Source organism: Oryza glaberrima, chromosome 2, assembly GCF_000147395.1.
Source record: "Oryza glaberrima chromosome 2, OglaRS2, whole genome shotgun sequence".
Lineage (NCBI taxonomy): Eukaryota > Viridiplantae > Streptophyta > Magnoliopsida > Poales > Poaceae > Oryza > Oryza glaberrima.
In genome coordinates, this window is record NC_068327.1 from 12,628,681 (window position 1) to 12,651,055 (window position 22,375).

Genomic DNA, 22,375 nt, shown 5'->3' on the forward strand with positions numbered 1-22,375 from the left:
TTTAGGTTTCATGAACAAATTGTATTTCTCTTCAGCTTCACAATGAGCACTATTAACAGCACCACAATGCTTATGGAATCTACCTTTCATATTCCAACTTCTAAACCCTCCATTGACAAAAGCATCTCCACCATGAATGCTTTCTTTGAACAAATAGCAAAAAAAACAATATGCGGCATCTCGATGCACACTATACTCAAGCCACTTGAACTCATCAAACCATTTTGGTAGGAAGCGGCGCATACCTCCACAGCTATGTTGCGGGAAATCAGTGTTCTTCATCTTTGGTCGGCATGGCCCCAATGCAATGTAAGACCTTCTAACTGAATCTTGGTCATTGACATCATACTTTGAGATAGGAGTCCTCAGTCCAGGATCATGCTCTATGTCATACATGCCACCATCGTTGTCTTCATCACTAGATTGAGATTCATCATTTGCTCCTGGAATTTCACCCATCTCTGGATCAATTGGTATTGTGCTACTGCTTGCTGGACTACCACTCTCATTCTCATGATGATGACCTTCATAAATGACCAATTGCATTTGACTCTCATTGCAAGAAGGATTTAAATTAGTCTCAACTGGAGTCAAATTAGTCTCAACCGGATTCAAATTGCCCTCACCCGGATCCAAATTGCCCTCACCCGGAGTTTGTCTTTGATTTGCCTTCTTTGCAGCAGCTTTCACCAAAAAAGACTTTAAATCAACAGCAGGGCCCTTCTTCCTCTTCATGTTTCAGTTCTGAAAATTAAACAAATTTGCTAATATGGTATGAACTATGAACTACTGTCCAGTGTCCAATATACTCAAATACTCAAATAGGCAACTAGTCAACTACAATCCTACAAACTAAATGTCTAAATCAAGCAAGTAAGCAAGCAAGCAACTACACTAAAATACTAAATGTCTAAATCAATGAATTTTTGTGATTGTCCCATTGTCCGGAGATTAGTCACTCACTGTGCTAATGTGCTTGTCCGGAATTTGCAGCCTTGCAGGGCAGGCAGTCGCCGACGAGCAGGATGCCGCACGGCCGTAGCGGCAGCGCGCAGCCGCCGGCTGCCTCGGGCCTCGGCGCGGAACGGCGGACGCCGACGGCCGACCTGCAGGCTGCCGCTGTGCAGCGCCTGCTCCTGCTCGGCTGACGGCTAGGAGCAGCCTCCTGCCTGGCTGCCTCCTGGGCCCCTGCCGTCTGGCGGCTGCCGCGCGCCCGCGCCAGCTGCCGCACGCGGCACGCCGTCGCCCGTCGGTCACGGTGCGCCCGCCGGTCACGAGCTTGGCGCCTTGGCCTTGGCGGCTCACCGCCTCACCGGTCGCCGTCGCCGCCGCACGCCCGCACACCGCTGCACGCCGCGGCCGAGCCGCACGCCGCTGCACGCCGCGGCCGCGCTCCACGCCTCCACAGCTCCCGCCGCCGACCGCCGCACGCTGCACGCAGCCCCCGCCGGCCGCCGCACGTCGCGCCGCCGCACGCCTCCTCCCAACTGTGGTCTAGGGTTTGCAGGTTTGGATGGCCAGGGCGCCAGGCAGGTGGGAATTGGGGGAAAATTGCAAATGGGCTGAGATGTGGCCCAATTAGACCACAGGTTGAGAGGAAAGAGGGAGGGGAGTGGAAAATTTAGGCCCAATAGAGAAGAAATAGGGAAACAAGGCCCAATATAAGCAGTTTAAGCTTTCTTTTTATTTTTTTAATACCTATATGAACTATATAGTATATATACCTATTTTTTTTCCAAAAATCTTGGGTATACATCTGAATACCCATGAATACATAGTGGGCCCGCCCCTGCTTCACTGTCCCACGACTCTATATATTGAATGAATTCCCTCTCCGTAGTTAATTTTGTTCTGTAGCTTAGCATAGACTAAAGCAGAGGCTCCAGTTGGGTTGTGGATGTTAAGGATGTTAAGAATAAATCTTAGGAGTTAAGGATGTTACTGCAATCGACAATATTGACACATTAGACAAAGTTACTCCTACAAATAACATAGTACAAAGGAGAGTTGAGATAATCATTTAAGTTATAGTTTATATGTTATTTCTCATGCAAGGTTGTCTTTTCGTGATATGATATTAGACATGCTCTCGCTGCTACAAAATTATGCTTTCCGTATGAATTTTTATTAATTGTTGTCTCCATCGACGGCCACGTGTAACCTTGGAAGTGTCCTAATGGGCCTTTCTAGCACTCATGTTGGTTCATGTAGAATAGTTTTCATACCACATAAGTTAAAAATCTAATGCGTGCAGCTTGAATTAAATAATGACGATTTCCCAACTCCCTATTTTTGTTAATATGCTTATATACTCCAACGATATCTTTATTCATCAACTATATATTTATAATTTCAGAATATAAAGATGGAGCTTTGTTAATCTAGGTGAGGGGGAGGGGGAATGGGATGTTACTTCGTTTTTTATATAGTTTGCCTTTAAATATAGATTTAATGGCTGAAATAATGATTTTATCGAGGTCGGATGCTTCGTGCTTTTAGAATTTCTGTGATTTTTATTAATTTTTAAGATGTGATATGTAGCTGCTTATGAGAGTAGAATGATATATCAAATGGTTGAAAATAATACGCCTGCCATTTAAGTGTGAAATGATGGTAGGATGTTTTGTTTTTTCTTTCTCTTAGAATTTCAAGGATATTTCTTAATTTTTAAGTTGTGACAGGTGATGGTTTGCGTCCTAAATGATACTCCTATTTAGTATACATATTTATATATAGAATGATTTAAGATGGTATAATTATTATCATTTTTTTATATTGTTTAATGACTGCCACGCTAGGGTCTATGTCCAAACGTATTTCAGTTTTTTCTTTACCTGGCAAAATATATGCAATACCGATCTTGATGTATTTATCTTTGCTGTTATAAAAATTAAAGATATTTTTGTCAGTACTTTGATACGTCATCCATGTATGAGTCGGTTTTTAATTCTGTTCGCTTTTGAAAATACATGCATATCCTTGTTTGAATCGGTTTTTAAGTTTATTCGATTTTTGGAAATATAGAAAGTGCTCCTAATTGTAGCTCATAATTTTCCAAAAAAAAATATCCAAGCGATTTCATATAATAAATTTCATCTTAACTAAACCATATAACAATAATAAGATTAAAATAGTCTTCACCCGTTTTAACGCACGAGTATTTTTTTCTAGTCTAATTAAAAATAAAAATAGTACAAATGAATTTAACGTTGTATATAAATTGAGAATCATAATTATTTATCTATTTAAAATTTAAACTATTTTGTAATGAGTTGTTAGAAAATAGGAGAAAAGGGGACGGTATATGGAATACGTCACATATGTACCTACTCCACTTACGTACGGTGGCATGTACGGCAAGGGAAGGGAAGGGTACAAATTCTGTGAGATATATCTAATAGGCCCATAGGTTGGATTGAGTATATATTCATTTAAAATTGATATAATGGTTAAAAATAATATATCCACTGATTTAAGTGAAAACTAATGGAGGGATGTTTTTCTTTTTTCTTAAAATTTCTAGGATTTTTTCTAATTTATTAGAGTGCCACGTGGCGACTTAAAAGCGTTTGTAAAGCGCCACGTGACGGCTTGAGAGCGTTTTTATGAAGTTTAATGCACTTTTAATATATAATAGATAGATAGATTTCTAACGACTTCTTTTGTATTTCCAAAAGCAAACAAACTTAAAATCCGACTCAAACAAACGGATTAGTATTTCCAAAAGTAAATGAACTTAAAAACCAACTAAAATACAGATGATGTACCAAAATATATACTGGCAAAAATATCTTAAATTTTTATTTTTGTTCGGCTCAAAGTTAGTTTTCCATCAAGTACAGGAACATCCAAAACATAGTTCGTATGCAAAAGATATATAGGCTTGTTTTACTGAAGGTGGCTTGAATCGTAACCCATATTTTTAAATTTTTATTTTTGTTCGGCTCGAAGTTAATTTTCCGTCAAGTACAAGAACATCAAAACATAGTTCGTATGCAAAAGATATATAGGCTTGTTTTACTGAAGGTGGCTTGAATTGTAACCCATTCAGCTATGGCAAACTTTCCAAAATAGGTGAAATGTGACAAGGAGACTAGTGATGTAGAGCGCTTGACACAAGACGGTTTGCAACCTACCTAAAAGACATATTAACATGCGCCTAACAATATTGTTTGGCCTCTTTAGAGGGGACGACATCGAATGATAAGCCATATACAACACATGGAGTCATTCTTGTCAAGATTAGTAGGACAGCTAACTTACTGTCCCACGGCTCTATATATTGAATGAAGTCTCTCTGTAGTTAATTTCATTCCGTAGCGTAGCATAGACTAAAGCAGAGGCAGCAGAGGCTCCAGCCGGGTTGTGATCATGGATCAGTACATGTTCTCCGCCCCACGGCCCTATATATTTATATTGAATGAAATCCGTCTCCGTAGTTAATTTTGTTTCTTAGAGCGTAGTATAGACTAAAGCAGAGGCTCCAGCTGGGTTGTGATCATGGATCACATATTCTCCACCAACGCATGGCTCACCATAGCCCTCGTCTTCATCATTACACTAGCTGCGAAGGTGGTAAGATCATCAGTAACTCTCCCTGCAGAGAAGACGAGCAAGCCGCGGCCTCCGCCGGAGGCGAAAGGTGCTCCTCTGGTTGGGATAATTCCAGCCGTGCTGCGCAGGGGCCTGCAGGCCGTGATCCGCGAGCAGCACAGGGCGCTGGGCAGCGTGTTTACGCTCAGGTCACTTGGGCTTGCGGTGACGTTCCTCGTCGGGCCGGAGTGCTCCGACCACTTCTTCCACGCGCCAGAGTGGGAGATAGCTATCGATGGCTTGTACGAGGTCACCGTGCCCATCTTTGGCAAAGAAGTTGGCTACGACATCGACTTGGACACAAGGAACGAGCAGCATCGCTTCTTCGCCAAGATGCTGAGGCCTGCCAAACTGAGGGGCCATGTTCTTCCCATGGTCTGTGAGATCGAGGCAAGTACATTTTTTTTTTTTGTCCATTACCTGATCCTATAAATTCAAAGCTCAGATCATGTCTGTTATCATCTCCGTAAACTAATCTTGTTTGTATAGGAATATTTTGGGAAATGGGGAGAGTGTGGCGTGGTTGATCTGATGCAAGAGGTGGATCACGTGCTGATGCTGATCGCGAGCCGGTGCCTGCTCGGGAAGGAGGTCCGGGAGAACATGTTCGACGAGGTTGCCTCACTGTTTCACGAGCTCATGGGAGGTATGCACCTGATCAGCATGTTCTTCCCTTACCTCCCGACGCCGGGGCACCGCCGGCGTGACAAGGCACGCGCGAAGCTCGGGGAGATATTCTCCCAGATCGTCAAGACGCGCAAGATGTCTGGACGTGTTGAGGACGACATGCTGCAGGACCTGATAGACTCGACGTACGGGGACGGCCGTGCCACGACGGACACGGAGGTCACCGGGCTGCTAGTGGCGCTGCTCTTCGCCGGCCACCACACGAGCTCCACGGTCGCCGTCTGGACGGCACTGCGCCTGCTCACCCACCCCGAGCACCTGCGCGCCGTCAGGGCGGAGCAGGAGCGGCTCGTGGCGGCGGCGGAGCAGCAGCGCAGCCACCATGGCGGCGGCGGCGGCGGTGGCATCGACTACGGGATGCTGCTGCAGATGGACGTCCTGCACCGCTGCATCAAGGAGGCGTTGAGGCTCCACCCGGTCACGCCGATGATCCTCCGGCGCGCGCGCCGGGGCTTCACCGTGCGCGACAAGGAAGGCGGCGAGTACAGCGTCCCTGCCGGGCGGTTGCTGGCGAGCCCCCTGGTGGTCAACACCCTCCTCCCGAACATCTACAAGGACCCTCACGTGTTCGACCCGGACCGGTTCGCCGCCGGGAGGGCGGAGGACAAGGCCGTTGCCGGCGCCCGTGATCTTGCCTACTTGTCGTTCGGCGCCGGGAAGCATGCATGCATGGGCGAGGGCTACGCCTACCAGCAGATAAAAGTGATTTTGAGCCACCTGGTGAGCAATTTCGAGCTCAAATTAGAATCACCTTTCCCCGAAACTGAGGACATGCTTTCCATGAGGCCCAAAGGTAAAGTAATTGTCAGCTATAAGAGACGGACGCTTTCCTGAAATATGCAGGAATGTTGAAGAATGTGGGCAGGTTATTGATAGGAACACATAAATCCATACGAAATTAAATGCCTAAATCAAAAGTTAAAATATAAATTATTTGTCTTTAAAGATATTTCGAGATTGGGAATGTTAGAATTTTAATTTTTATGGCTTTAAAATAAATGCGCTGTTGTCCTGTATATTGTACGGTGGATGTAATTTAATTTAGTCATTCCTCTTGCAATTCGCTCAAATAATTTACGCAGTTTGATAAAGTACAAGTGTGATGTTTATCGCGCTATGTCAGGCCTGCAGAGAGGAAATGTATGGAATTATCGAAATGAGTCGGACCAAACCAATTGCCCTGTCATCTTTAATTTTTTTCCTCGCCAAATGTTTCTCTCTATCGGCGCTGAGAGTCGCTGTCTCGCTGACATCCAGTTCTCCCTCTCAGGTGAAGAGAGATGTTGATTTGCTGTCAAGAACCCTATCTTCCGCTTTAGTTCGATTGTCATACACAGAATGCTGATTTTGACGAGTATATTTGTGACTTCGAATTAAAATTTAGAACTTGGGGCGATGATGTATACTCTCTACACTACTACAAAACATCAAATAGGTGTCGGAAGTGCTAAAACCAACACCAATAGGTCTTTTCTCATTTCTGCAAATTAAAATCGTAAAAGACGACACCTTTAAACAATTATAGATACCGGTTCTAAATAAGAACCGACACCTTAGAAAAGGTGTCGGTTTTCTAAACCGTATAAAAAAACGACACAAACATAAATCGAGCCGAGCCGGCAATCGGATGAGCCGAGCCGGCGGGCCTCACCACGAGAGGAGATAAGGTTCGATGTCTCCTCCCGACTCTCTCGTCTCCTCTCATCTCTCACTCTCTTCTCTCTGTCTCCCTCCCTTCTCTCTCGCGGCCGGCGGCAGCGGCGGTCGCGCCCTCCCCTTCGCCAAATCCGGCGGGAGGGGAGCCAGTGGGCGTCTGGCCGATGGAGGCGGCAGGGCGGTGACCTGACGGAGCGGCGGCCCGGCGAAGGCGGCAGGACAGTGACCGCGCTCTCCCCTCTGCCAGATCTAGCCGGAGGGGAGGCGGCGGACCTCGGCGGCTGTCGGGCGGCGGCCAGCGGCATGGGAAGGCCATCGGCGCTCGGGGCAGCCAGATCCGGCGGTGGTGGTGGAGGAGGCCGAGCACAGTGGGCAACGCGCAGGCTTCCGCCTCCTCCCCCAACTCCCCTCGCTTCGCCATGGCGTCCAGGTACCCCCTGATTTTGATTTTGTTGTTGTTTATTTAATGTTGTTGTTGGATGCCTCTATGTTGTTGTTAGATGAAATGTGTTGATGGATTTGGGGGATTTGACGCGTTGTTGATCTTTGATTTTGATTTTGTTGTTTGTTTAATGTTGTTGTTGGATGACTCTGTGTTGTTGTTGGATGAAATGTGTTGATGTATTTGGGGGATTTGGGTGATTGGGAGCTGCTCGATGCAATCGAGCCGATGGATCGAGCTAGTTTTTTTTGGCTCGTGGAAACATCATAGGTGCCAGTTGGAAACCCCACTACCGGCACCTATATTTGTTATAGGTGTCAGTTTACAACCGGCACCGATGATGGAACTCATCAATGCCACCTTCGTGGTGCTAGTTGGGAAAACCGGCACCTAAGGGGGTTTCCCAATCGGCACCATTTAGGGGTTCTGTAGTAGTACTACTAATTTTGACATTAGGACTGTCCTGCAAAAGTTTGAAGAGGACAAGAACTATATAAAAGTCACTACTATAAAGATGTATTTAGCTTAGAGGTCCGCACTATAGGTATCGGAAGTGCTAAAACCGATATCTATAAACCTTTTTCCACCTCCATAGGCTCAAAACATATAAAATCGACACCTTTAAGCAACTATAGATGCCGGTGTTATTTTTTTTAAAAGAACAACACTCGTAAAAACCGAGATGGGAGCCAGTTGCTAGGATCTCCCCATTTTTTTTGTGCAAAGGGAGGCGAGAGGGAGCTTATCCACTCGCCCCCCCCCCCCCACCTCTAGCACGTCTCTCTCTCTCTCTCTCTCTCTCTCTCTCTCTACCCCTTCAGCCTCTCCTCCCCTCTCTGTCGGTTGAGACAACGGTGACAGTGGGGCGGAGCTGCATCCGGCGTCGGCGGCAATCGACTCCCGTTGAGGATCAGGTGTTAGCGGGGGCTCCCGTGGCAGGCACGGGGGAGGGGGGCAACATCGGCAGCATTCCCATGACAGATACACCGTCAGCGGGGGCTCCCGCGGCTGATCCAGTGTCAGCGGCGGATCGGGCAGCGTCGGCTGTAGAGCCCCGACCTATTCGACCTCATCGAGGACTACTTCGATGGCACCCTCCACACCCTCAACTTCATCACCGCGCTCGACAAGTTCCTCCACCGCGCCCATGACTCCAAGCTCATCCTCCACCTCGTGCTCCAGCGCCGCTACCACCACCACGCCGAAGCGTCGGAGCTGTACGCTAGCATGCTCGGTGAGCTGCACTAGTTCAAGGTGGCTGGTGAGCCCTTCACGAACGAGTTCTTCGTCGCCTTTCAGACCGTGTAGCAGCAGTAGATGGCCATGGTTTTTGCTTCGTGATGTTTGTTGAGGACTTCTGTTCATGATTTGTGTTCATGTTTTTTTTTTTGTGTTCATGGTTTTTGTTATGTGATTTTTGTTCATGATTGTGTTCTTGGATAGGGATCTCATGGGTGATTAGGAGATACTGGATGTATCGGCTCGATTTGAGTCGATGCATCGAACCGGATTTTTTTTAAATTTCTAGAGCCTTAAAGGTGTTGCCTCCTGGGTGCCCGTTAGGAAATCCGGCACACATGAAGGTTTCCCAACATGCGCCAATGGCACTTTTTGTAGTATTGAGTTATATAGATTTTCACCAACCACAAAGAAAATAGAGATTTAGCAGTAGGTTGTCATCTCTATATTTAAACCGGTGTTCTACTCCCCCTGTCCCATATTAGATTATATCATTTGAAAAAAAATTAAGCATCAAAAGAACAAAGAACAAATGAAAGCACAAAATGTGATAGTTAATGACATGGATTAGTACAAAAGTGAGTAGGTAAGGAATAAAATAGTATAAAAGTGGATAGGTGGGGGATAAGGTATGGTCTCGGGATCATGTTATGAAAAATATAAAAAGTATAATATCTTATATTATGGGACGGATGGAGTAGTAATTTATTTTATTTTATATCAATCTATATTTTATAATTTGCAGTTGTTTTAAATTGTTAATTTTATAATAATTAGTTTTATCTTATTTAAAATAAACGTCAAATGAATACCTTTATTAAAAAAATGCCCCTCAGCTGCTCAGAACAATGAAAATAGGTAGGACACTGATCCAGAAAATCGTTAGGCGTGGACGTAGTTGCCCGGAATGTCCAGATCAGATCAGAATGCTGTTTGGAAGGCATTCTGTCCTAGCACAGCCCTGCCGCCGCACGTCACCACTCTGAGAACACTGCTTGCATGACTTCATACTTTTAAAATATATTTGGTTAAAGGACTTCATAGGGGCTGGGTCAAAAAGAATATTATGCATATATCCGGGTTGGCTTTGTCCAGTGAACAAGTGGCGGACTGATCCATCCCATCTCATCTCTCGCGTATCACGTGTGCTGCACACGCGTGGAGTAGGGTAACCCTATCGCGTTTTCTCACCGTATCGTGTTTTTCTAATTCAGATCGAGAGAAAAGAGGGCGGTGGCGGCGCCATCATGCGCAGGAGCTAGTGATGCCGGTGTCGTGCGGCAGGGCCCGTGGCGCCTGTGCCATCCTCCCTTCTCTCTCCTCCTTTCTCGCATCCTTCCTTTTGCTGCCCCCTCGTCTTCAAAGCCACCGCCGGCGGCAGGAAGGAAAGGCGGCGTCAGTGGCGGCAAGAGGCGAAAATCGGCTGTAGGAACCTATTACAGTGCCCTCCTCTCTCTTGTCTGCTACTGCTCCTCGCATCCTCTTGTCATCCTCCATAGCTAAGGTAAGGAAACTCTAGCACTGTGCAGAATCTCTGTTATTTTATTTTCAGTGCCAAATTTGTGCGATTCCGTTTGCATGAGATGAATATCCCTTACTGTAAATAGCATCTGTTCAAGCACATTGCATTTTTTTTTCCATCAATTTTTTCATAGTAGACAATTTACTAATGTGAACAAGTATTACTATGTGATGTGGGCAAGTATATTTGTTGATGAGATGATTTACAATAATTAATGTATGCTAATTATCATTATTATATGTGGCTTCATCACTTCCTAGTTCCTACGTATGAATTGATATAAGGATTAATGTATGCTAATTATCGGTATTTTGCTTTGGTTTTTGGGATGGCTATGTGATATGAATTGCATTTTATTTCCAAATATAGTCATATGAATGTAATTTATTTTTAAATAGTGTGGTCTTTATATCCAAATACTTTTTTTGCAATGTGTATGTTATATGAAAGGTAGCCTCGCCAACTAATGTAAGAAGGTAACTCTATCTAGGCAACTCACCTTCATCCCTCCAACCAAACAAGGGACAGATCCCTCAAACCAAAGAAAAAAAAAAATTGGGTCAGTTCCACTCATAGAATCAAACATAACCTAGGTCCATCCCATAAAAAAAAACATGAATGAATGTGACACATCCCACCTTATACCCGAACCAAACACAACTACCACCTTACCAACATCATGCTGGGGAGGCTCGTCAGGATCGGAAACGCTCAGTAATAAGTGTCGGGAGCTACACCATGATCAGGATCAGGTAACCTAGTCATGGAAATATTTCTTTCTGATAGAGTCAGACATCAAATGCTCATTGCTAAGAGCATCCCAGCAGCTCATCTAAAGTTCATCCTCCATACTCCTATTTAGATAGTCATCCAAAAAGATTCCTACTCCATTTTACTTTTCACTCCAATAGATCATCCATATTGCATCCTCCATATACCAACATCCTATATTTTACTAATATTTTACAACTACCACATATTTATACTCACCTTTCACCACTCTAAAAAAAATCCCCCCACCTTTATCTCTTCTCTACCGCCGAGACGACGGGGAGGACGAGGGCCGATCAGAGGGGTGGCACAGTCGGAGGAGCGGCTAGCTGGAGGGGTGGCGTGGTCGGAGGAGCGGCACGGGTGGTGGCACAGTCAGAGGAGCGGTGCGGGTGGCGCAAGGGGTGGAGGGGAGGAGGAGCGCCCAAGCAGCGGGCGCAAGTGGCCGACGGCGGGAGGCAGCCGGTGGGTGTGAAAGCGGAAGGGGAAGCGGCGGCGGTGGCCAGTGGACACAGATGCAAGCGGAGACGTTGTCCTTCTAGTATGCCTCTCTCTCTCCACCCTCCTCCCGGCGAGTCCATCTCCCTCGTCCTCCCGTCAATGGCCCGCCGCCGCCACCACCACCCAGTCTCTGCGAGGAGTCGATTCGGATGGGGCAAGGCCGACCTGCGACGACGGCGGTGGATGAGGCATTGATCCGGATGGGGGCGCGAATTTGGTCTAGGTGCTAGCAGTTGCGGGATGGCGTGAGGAGAGGAACGCCAAATTTGGCATTTTTCTCTCCCGGATAGATGATGCGTTAAATTTGGAGGGTGGGATGGAGTATTTGCTGTAGGGCGTTTTTCTTCTCTTAGGCTCCTAGCCGCTATTTTCTCGATGGATATTCGGATGGCATATCTGTTGGGGATGCTCTAACAAAGCCAAAACAAAAAGACATGTCCATGTTCCCGTGTGAAAGATGCTCCCCTAACCAGTAATACCTCGTCTCAAAATAATTTAATATACTATTGAATGTCACTTCAGTACTAGATTAACTTATTCTGGAACGGAGAAAGTAGCATAGTTTGAAATTTCGGTAATTTCAGCCCCCACTGGCAAGCACAAATATCCTTAAATTTTTTGGTTTTTTGTCAAATATTTGTAAATTTAGTCAAAATTTGTTCAAATTCAGTCAGAATATGTTAAAAATTAAAATAATTTCAGACAACGGACCCAGAAATCATAAATTTTTTAAATTTTCGGTAACCACCGAAATTTTGGTGGCAACCAAAATTGCAAACCTTGGAAAGTAGTAGTAGTTGGGACAGTTGAAAATTGGGTGGAACATTCCATCTCTTAGCTGAAACTGAGTACTCACTCTGTAATCTACTCTATAATTCACCAACTCATTTTACTCATCTCTCATCCTTACACTCTTACACCTTAACGGCTCATATTCATATCAAACGGTCCCGATCTTCTCTGTGCAATCCCACCCCATCGCGGTCCCGCACCCACGCCCCAGCGGAGAGCCGCGCCCCCTCCATCTCCTCGCTCCCTGCCTCCCCACTCCTGCGACGCGCCAACGCCTCCTCTCCCACGCCCTTCTGCCCAAACCCTAATCTTCCTGCCGCACGGGAGCAGGTTCCCTCTGCCGCCACCAGCTGGTGCCTCCCTCCACCACAGCCGCATCGGCGCCATGCCTGGACGCCACCGTCCTACCGCCCGGAAGCAGGTTGAGCGCCGGTCGGGGTCAACTACTCCGTCAACTGCTGCTCACACCTCCACTGACGACAATCTCATATCCAAGGTACACTGGGGAATTAGGGTTCTTGGCTTCGTTATGACTGAATTATGATTCTTGGATTTGTTTGATTGAATTAGGATTCGTCCAAGGTTATCTTCTTCAACTGTAAATCTTAATTTCTTTCTATTTACTGTATGACAAATGTACGATGACTGAATGTTGCTCATTTGCATGTTACAAAATCAACTCTATGAGTTCCCTGCACACTCTATTTTTTTTCTCCGAAAAATAGGAGTTGGAAGATATAAGACTTCAGTGATATTGCTTGCTGATCCATCATGAGTTAATGACTGGGGAAATAGTTCTCGCTTTCCTTTTGGCCACTTTTATGGTATACTATGCAAAGCCAGTTGTCCTTGTAATTTTCTTGAACCTTCCACTATAATTTCAGATTACATTATTAATCCAAGCCACAACAAAGTGTGAGTGATTTTATATGTTGACCATATGTACTGTCTTCTTAACTGTTCATTTTGTCTCACCAAGACTGAAGAATGCATTTATCTTTGTATATATTCCGAACTATGAGGTTAGATATACAGATATGCTTCTACTTTATAAATTTGTGGAATACAAATAAGCTAGGGCCAAGATAATGAAATATGGCAGGTTAAATCATCTGTGGATATGCAATATGTTATCAAGCCTTAGATTTTTCAAGATTATCAGAAAATGTCCTTGGAAAATAAGATTACTAGAAAATGGAAGTGTTATATACATGTCTGCTTGTTTTCTTTTGTCGAACAGACTGTATTTTAGGATTTTATTAACCAAATAATTTGTCCTGATTATTACATAAAATAATTTGTTGCTCTCAAGTACATGATTTAGTCATCAACGATGGATGAACTGATTAAACGTTCATGTTTCCGCCATCCATTGCTTTTGGTAGATGGAGTATGAATAATTTATTTTACACCTTCGTGATGGTTTAGTAAAGCTTGTTTTGGTGAACCATTAAGCTGGACACACTAATGGTTCCCATGGACTGAAGTTCCTGATTCCATTTAAGAGGGAGTCTCCCGTTGTGTTGTTCGCTGACAGCACGCGATCCGCCTTCCTCACACCCAAGCACCCCCAACCTCCAACTCAAAGGTATTATTAGGATTTCTCCTTTCTGTATGTGGAATCAGGGGGGGCTATGGTTGTGTGTTTGATGTTTACTCGATTTTGTAATGCAGGTTTGGAATCTGTAAGAGGTCGGCGCCGCGCCTGGATGCCACCTTCATGCCAATCGGGAGCAGTAGGAGCGGCGGGGTTGGGGTTGATGCCGAGGTGGTCGCGTGGTACCTCGGCTCGGGTCAATGCCGAGGTGGTGACGTGGTACCTCGGCTCGACTGAGGCGCAGCCCGTGCTGATCAACAATTTAACCGCCGCCACCATCTTCACCGTCGCCAACCTCTCCTCTTAGGTGGGGTGCCAGTACCTTCTCGCTTGGTCGCCTATAAATCCTAAATATTTTTCCCTCTCCGTTCTCACCTGGAACTGCTGTTTGGTATGTGATACTACTTGTGAAGCTGGATTTTAGGGACAGGAAATGCCTATTCCAGTGTTCCTTTTCTCCTGATTAGATGTCATGTTGTTGGTTTTGGAATAAGATATTTGCATTAAATGAAACTTTGATAGTGTATCATGGCCTTGTTCATTAAATATTTGTATTGTAGAATCAATTTTTGTGTGTTACATGTAAACATGATACCATTACATAATGTGGTGGCCGCCACTACCCTTTAGCTAAGACATATTTATATATTTGGATCATTCATGCAGGGGGGGGGGGGGGGGGCGAGTGCCACCATCGCCCCAGATGGGGAGCCACCATGTCCACTGTCTATCATGTGTGCTGTGGCAGGCAGGCAGCTGGCCAGACATTTGTGCGCGCTGACCTAACCGGCTCCAGCAGTTATTTCGCACTTGGCAGCCAACCTAACCTCATGGGATGGCCTTTTCCAGGTTCGAACAAATCTTCTGCTAATCTAACATAATAGTGCAATCCTGGTGTATGTGTCATGTTAACATTACTTAGAAGGTGAACATCTTTGCATCCTCAGTTCGTCGCAATTGGCATTGTTTTGTCCGACAAGAAAAACTGAAAAACCAAACCTATAGGTCTACTTTGTCCTTGAGAGCAAGAATATTTTTTGAGAAATCTGATTTAGTAAATGGGGATAAGAACTAGAAGGAAACGTTTTTTTTTTTGTTGAGTGCAATATCTTAAATGCTGAGTAAGACCTATCCAATCATATATAAGAACCATAGTGTTGGAAGCTAAATGTGTGCTAAAGGCTAGGCTTGTATACCTGGGTTCAGTTAACTGTTAACTATTATTGCCTGAATTCTGAGGTTGCATCTTAGGAAAGAGGACATGCAACACAAGAAGAAATATATGCTTTTGGACAAAATATGTTGTTTAATCAACATTTGGAAAGAATGTCAGGGTGGCTATTTAACCTTTGAACCCAACCTATGATTAAACCATGCTATGATTAAAACCCAAAACCATCTATATGGTAATTTCCATGGCGGCACTATGGCTTGTATCCACCCTTGTTCTGAGCAATATGGGATATGCCCATTAATACAACTAGATGAAACCCCGCGCGTTGTGGCGGGCACATTAGAAAAGATGAAATATGCATGTAAGTATGAACAATCAGATTGTATTGTTTGAACCTAAAAACAAATTGATAGGCAAAATATGCACTCAAGTAAGAAATACTTGAAACAACATCGAGTTTAATAGTATAGCCAACTACTGCTCCAAATCATCTATAGTCAATTTAATAACCAATTCATACAATAGTTACCTATAAACATACACTACACCACTAAAATCTGGTCCCACCTGTCATACACACGTAATATCTTGGAGTCCGTGCTGCAGCTAGCTACAAATCTATAGCCCACTGCTCTTTTCTCTTCTTTTTTATCTCCTTAAAATATATTTATAGTTGGCTTATAGTCTACTATTTACCTGCTCTAAATTGATTCACTGGTTCATTTTGCTGGTTTTATTACATTCTTGGCAAACTGACATTTGTATCTTAAAAGGATGTTGTTTTGCATGGATAAAGATCATCAGCAGATGTATCATCAAAGGGAATCTAGCCTAACCTGGCACCTCAACCTGAAAGGCTTGTATCAAGATCTTATCCTTTTCTTCTTCGTTGGCATATTATCATTTTGTTATGTAATTAAGTACTTAGGGAATGATTTCACATATTCCTTCCAAAGTTTGGGTTGCCCATTGTCTTCTGTCATTGCAGAATAGCAGGATCACAATAAAATACAGATGTCATGCTAGCTCATTTTGATTGTTCTATTTATAACAATAACAGGAAGTCAGGGAACATCATGGCCTCTTAGAGATAATATATTATCAAAATGGCCTGTATAAATTGGGATGTACACAAATGGCTGATTTTATTCTTAATTACTTCTCTAGAAATATAAAAGGGATGTACACAAATGGCTGATTTTATTCTTAATTACTTCTCTAGAAATACAAAAGTTGGAAATCTTTATGGCTTCTCGAATGGCTTTTCTTCAATTATCTATGTACAAATACAAATGATATAAATTTTGTGGCTTCTTGGTCCTGTATGCCATTTTGACTCTTAATTGTTGACCAAATATATGGAAAGGATACTGATCTACTGTATTTTGATCTCTGCTCATGACTTTACATGAAGCTTGAAAACCCATGCATGATCCCTAGCAGAGGTCTTATTTTTGTGAAGCTTAAATCTATCCTACTCCATTAACAAAACATATTTCACATTTTGGTTGCTTGATTTACATAAAAAAAAATAACCGTAGCGTTAGCACGGGCACATTAATAATAACAACAACAACAACTACTACTACAACTAACCCAATGCTCGCTATAAATTTGTACATGCACTTGTGAATCTAGAATTGGATTTTTTTTTTGTTTGGAGGGTATACAGCTGCACTACAATTAATATTATTTTTAAGTCATCTGCAAACTTTTTATAAGTCATCTGCAAACTTTTTTTCAAAATTAAAGACCTCATGTTTAATATTAAATGATCACATGTCTTTGGATTATCTATAACAAGATAATACTAGTTTACAAGTTATTCGACGTCATGGAACTGGTCTGCTAATCAAACAAGGCTTTATTATTGTTTCCATGACCTGTGAAGCAAAACATAATAGTGAAAACAGCGTCCAAACGTTATCCACTGAATTCAGTGAGTTATAGATATCAACAACTGCCGTTATCTTCATCTCTATAATTAAAAAAAAACAATGTGGCTTCTGTCAATGTTATGAATCAGGTAACTGTTAGTGATATGCCCTAGAGGCAATCATAGAGATGATTGTATCACATACTATGTTTATATATTTATCCGATATTGTTTCTTGAAATAGATAACTCCTTATTGGTTAATGAATATGTGATTCTTTCATGAGACTCTTTATGTTGTTTATGTTGTTTGTTACTATTTCTAAAGGATCCCTGATCAAATATCATATGTGGAACAAATATGTTTATATGATTAGCACATGTATTAATTGATGATCATGTCTCATGGATCATTGTATAGAGATACCAAATTAATAATGTGGACCTACAGGGTCGCACGCTTAATGGGCTGGAATAATGGGATTGGATAGAGATCCAATATGAGCTTAATTCGGATAGGGATCTGAATAGGAGTCCTACGGGCCTTGGAGGCCCGAGTGATGGATCCTATATATTCGTGAGGGGTGTGATCGGCGGAGGCATTGCATCACGTGAGAAACCCTAGCCGTCACTTCCCTCCCCGAGCAAAACCCTAGCCGCGCGTGGGTGCTAGCACATCTGCGTGTGGCGTTCCGTCCCTGTACGTGTGGATACCGATAGAGGCGCCGCTGGTTTGCGGTGCTGATCGGCGTGGGAGTACGGCGAGGAGAACGCACGAGGAGGAGAAGGTCGAGCCGGTGCGATCGACTACTTCCTCTACATCGACACGCGCTACTTCGCGAGAATTCCTTCGACTTCTCAGCGTCTTATTCCGCTGCTCAGCGCGTCGAGTGGTAACGATCTATGATCAAATACTTGCATGGTTCATGGTTTACGTGATAGAAAATTTTGATTTATGCTATCGTAGCCTATGCGTATCCCAACAGTAACCACCGAAAATACTGGATACTTAGTATTGTATATTTATATTTACACACACACACAAAGGTATACCTAGATATATGAATATTGCAAATAAAGACGGAAACTCCTTTCCCAGTAAGGAAGGATGTGTTATCTCCCCATACCCACATGAACTAGTTTTACTTGAACAAGCGGTCACATGCCCATATAAATATAACGCCCCTAGGAGGGGATGCCTTCAAATTATAAGCCATACCCACAAGCAACATCGAAGAAACATAAGGAGGAAGTCTACACCTAGCCGCTGACTCCAAGTCACTGGTCTCGATACAGATTAGTTAGCACGCTAGATTAGCTAGCTTGCTTTCCCTTTTGTAATCAGCGCGATACATCCCATAGCTATACATATAAGCTGGATTAGGATTGTTACCCACCTCGGGGTCTGAACCAGTATGAAAATCCATGTCTCTAATCTCCTTACTACAACTTCGCGTATACCCTAGTACTCCCTCCATCTACTTTTGATAGTCATATTTCCAAATCTGAAAAATTTATTTTTGATAGTCATATTTCAATCCAACAACTTATCATCTTAATGACTTTCTCGGATTTAATGCGTGACTCTTCATTCTTCCACACATGATTGGCTACATGGGCATTGAAAAATGTAAATATTAATGAATTGCTTGTTTACGAGGAATAACTAGTAGCATGTTTAAATGGATGATAAGTAGAATTACTTATCCTTGGTCTGTGTGCCAATATGAAATATAACTATCAAAAGTAGATAGAATGAGTATCAACGTACCCCATACTCCTAAAATACAGTTGTCGGGTCTAACCCGTCGATAGTGGCGCATCACATAGAGGTCTTGGTGCTTCAAGATTTCGACAAGATTGCTTCAACAAGATTGCTTCAAGAGGCAGATTGTCCGATGAAGGTTTCAATGACCGCTCTCTGGTTGGGAGATACAACCCAGCCGGCATTCACTTTCTCCAAGTCGGGTCTATCACTTTCCTAGTCTTCGCTACTTCAATCTTCCCTTCGGCTCCCGCCAAGAACTAAACATCCGTCAAAACCCGCTCGTAAGACCAGGAAGCAACGGTGCCACATCAACAAAACTGGAGCTCACTCTCTTGCTGGATGCACTGTTTTCCAAAAGGAGAAGGCTGAATATGATATTGCCAATCATCAATATACTCAGTATGTGTCCCCATACAAACTTTGCCCTCATCGACAAGACGAGTTATCAAACTCTGGTGGAGTGAAAGGCTTTCCTCAAGAAAGCCGAATCGATAACTTCACCTCCACCAGCCAACTCAACCGCCCCCCCCCCCCCCCCCCCCCCCCCCAAAGCGTTGTCTGATCGACCTATGTGCATGTTCGACGAGATTTTGTGCATTCTTTTAGTGATAAAAAAACGTGTGTGCAGAAACCCAATTCTAGCACTGATCTTAAAGCAAAGGAACAAATGCACGTCGATCTATTATGTATTTCCAGGAACTCGCGCACGCATATATTCTTTGACTGTTAAACATGGCAATTAGTGGTTAATTCCAGTTGATTACGACAGCATACTGCCATATTTCATATTGGTGTATTTATTTTTCCATGCATGTTGCAAGTGAAATAAAAAATGAAAGAGATTATTGGGCTAGCCTTTTTTCCGATCGGAAAGATCATAAAAAATATATATATTCTCGTGAATGGGAAGCAATTAATCAAAACTTGCCTATCTAACTCCCATGCAGGAAGCTGATTTGAAATGAAATAGGAATGCCTCATACGAATGGAAATATTTCTTATGTATGGTGGGAATTTATTCCTCCGTGTCACAGCAAAAATGGAATGTGATAATCTTTGTCAAAGGAAATGTGAGTGCATGGATGGAACAAGAGCCTGGTCAAATCATGTAATTAATTGGGTTGATCAGGCTAATGATATGCTAGCCATTCACAGGCAGCACCGCCTTGTCTCTGCTATAAAAGGCCAAGCAAACTCATCATTTGGGGGCAGCAGAGAGAGGATAGAGGCACGAGCCGAGGGTCTGCAGTCCACGCCGCCGCCGCCAGGCGCTGCGCCATGCCCAACCTTGGCAGTAGTCCGTAGAGAGACATACACAGAGACACACAAGAGAAATACAGAGGCACAAGGAGAGAGAGGAGACACAACCAACTCATTAGCAATCATCAGTGTCTACTGATCATCGGCAACCATCATGCACGCCATCTTGGCAGGAGCATGCCGGTGTCCGGCGGGGAACACGTGTACTCGGCGGCCCGGCGACCTTGGCTGCAACACCTCCGCGTCCGGCAAGACCCTGAGGAGGAGACGATCGTTGGAGAGGAGCAAGACGTCGCCGCTCCGGTTCACTGCTATGGGTAACTAGGTTGTTTTTTTTCTATGCGTTCTTCTGTTCTACTTCAGTGCATGCACGTCGGGATGGTGTTCATCAGCAGGGAAGACGCCGGGTGCACTGCCATCGCCGGAGTTGCCGGGTCAACCGATTCGTTGACATCATCCGTGAGTCTCCGTCAAGACCGACGCCATCTGTTTGACGGTCGAGCCACCGGCGGCGCTTCTACCGGGCACTGCGAGGTCACCGAGATGCTTGGACGTCGTCACCTTGCCGGTCGCGGCCTCTTCTCCGTGACGCCGCCAACATCCATTCGCTCTCGTTGGCGCAATTATCTTCTTCACACTCATCGTCAAGCGGCCCGAGGAGAACACCGGAGCGCCATGGCTTGGTGACCGCACACCCTCGTCAAGTTCGGCTATGATTCCTTCTCTTCATCAGGCCGAGGATGCCGCGCCGTCCGTCCACGACACTTTCACTCGTCACGCTGGAGTCACCCTCACGCCAACGATTACAGTGTCACGCTCGCCGGCCTCGACCGCTCGATGGCAAAACCCTTACAAGTACAACGCCGTCGACCGCCCGACTGCCATCGACGACGACTTCTGATTCGTCGCTATCAATGAAGCTAGTCATCCTCTCATATTTGTTCACACTGCTGGTTGCTGCCAACACATCTTCGTGTCCAACGAGGAGTGTGGACGACTGCAGGATCGTCCCTTTCGCCTCTACTGGTGATGACTCCAAGCCCCTCTTCGCTGCTAGCATCATCTTCACACCAACTACGGTGTTTTCTCCCTCGATCGCTGGTGCCGTCCTATGCTCAAGCTATGGCTGGCATTGCCAAGATTGCATCTGGTGACAATCACAAGTTTGTCGCTGTTGCCGATGATAACTGCAACTCGTCAGTGCCATCTTTGCAACTCTGAAGGTTTCCTCACTGGTACTAACTATCGATGTAGCCGCCAGTGACGACTTCAAGCTCGTCGCTGCAGTTGGCATCCTTATCACAACTATTGTGGTGTCATTTGCATGCCCGTGCTACTGTCGGCGCCCTTGGACTGCCACCGGAGATGGTCTACGACTCATCTTTGTCACCAGCATCGTCCTCATCTCATCCATACACCCATCACGATTTCCCGTGGCTGTTGTCACCGACGTGCTTGAACTTGGCCCCGTTGCCGGCCTCACCCATATGCCGCCGACCATCATTTTTAGGAGGTTGTTGTCGACAACGTGCTTGAGCTTGGCGAACCGCTGGCCTCAACATGCTTCCGCCAGTGATGTGCCTGAGCACAAAGCCGCTACCGGCATCCTGTGGCTGCCTCTGCTGACATGCTCGAGCTCGAACTAAGGAGAGACGTCCAACGACGCTTTCCCATGACGTGTGATGGCACGATTCCATAACCAATTCATACCCGCTATGATTAGAGGCACTCCCAACATAATTGGGTTTTGCCCCTATAACACAGCACACATAAGGCAGGGTCATCGACACCTGGAGTGTTATCCATCGCTCCCAGGTTTCGCTACGCCCCTAACATCCCCTACAGCCACTTGATACTAAGAGCGTGCTGCAGCGATCAGAAGGCTAACTTCTGTACCATGATGATGATCGACCAGTGCCGTGGAGACTAGATGGGTGATGCTACCCCAACCGCCAGTGACCATAAGCTTGGAATCTCCACCGGTGTCTCTATTGCTCCGAGCGATATCAGTACACATACTGATGACTTCTTCGTGACCACCGTCGGCGTATATACTCTCAAGCTCGACGCCACCACCGATGTCATTCGTGCTTTCGCTAATGACCCTTCATGGCTACCACGAACATACTCGAGCTCGGCACTACTACCGACACCGTCATCTTATTCTCACCCTAGCCAATGCCATGCTAGTCCCCACTACAAGTACCATCTTTACCTCCGACGAGGCTGAATGGCAGGGCGGGCGGAGTCTATATGGAGACGGCGTCACCAACACCGGCGCACGGACTGACGAGGCCATGGACCATTGCCGACGTCCACACACATCTATACCACCATCACCGTCATGCATGGGAGAACGTGAAGCGAAGATCGACGACGACGACGACTAGCACAGCTTAATCGGAGGTTTCTCACGAGTTTAACTCGCGAGAGTAATTAACCGGGTGTCTTCCGAGACCTCAGGAATCAGGAGAACACAATCGCCAATTCAGATCCAC

The 22,375-nt window shown here is 44.9% G+C and overlaps 1 protein-coding gene and 1 long non-coding RNA gene across 4 annotated transcripts; both read left to right on the forward strand.

Annotated features, from left to right (window-relative positions):
- The first annotated feature begins 4,462 nt into the window (after positions 1-4,462).
- LOC127763905 (obtusifoliol 14-alpha demethylase-like) lies at positions 4,463-6,446 on the forward strand. Its single transcript, XM_052288706.1, has 2 exons — positions 4,463-4,983; positions 5,083-6,446. Exons 1-2 carry the CDS (start codon positions 4,501-4,503, stop codon positions 6,112-6,114), a joined length of 1,515 nt encoding a protein of 504 aa, XP_052144666.1. The 5' UTR covers positions 4,463-4,500; the 3' UTR covers positions 6,115-6,446.
- A 509-nt stretch (positions 6,447-6,955) lies between these two features.
- Positions 6,956-16,184, forward strand: LOC127764341 (uncharacterized). 3 transcript variants are annotated; one of them, XR_008015857.1, is made up of 4 exons: positions 6,956-7,366; positions 9,832-13,791; positions 13,878-14,649; positions 15,748-16,184. It is a non-coding gene; the product is annotated as an uncharacterized LOC127764341 (long non-coding RNA). The 3 variants fall into 3 exon arrangements; XR_008015858.1 differs by having other exon boundaries at positions 9,832-12,699; positions 13,632-13,791; positions 13,878-16,184; XR_008015856.1 differs by having other exon boundaries at positions 13,878-16,184.
- The last annotated feature ends 6,191 nt before the right edge of the window (positions 16,185-22,375 follow it).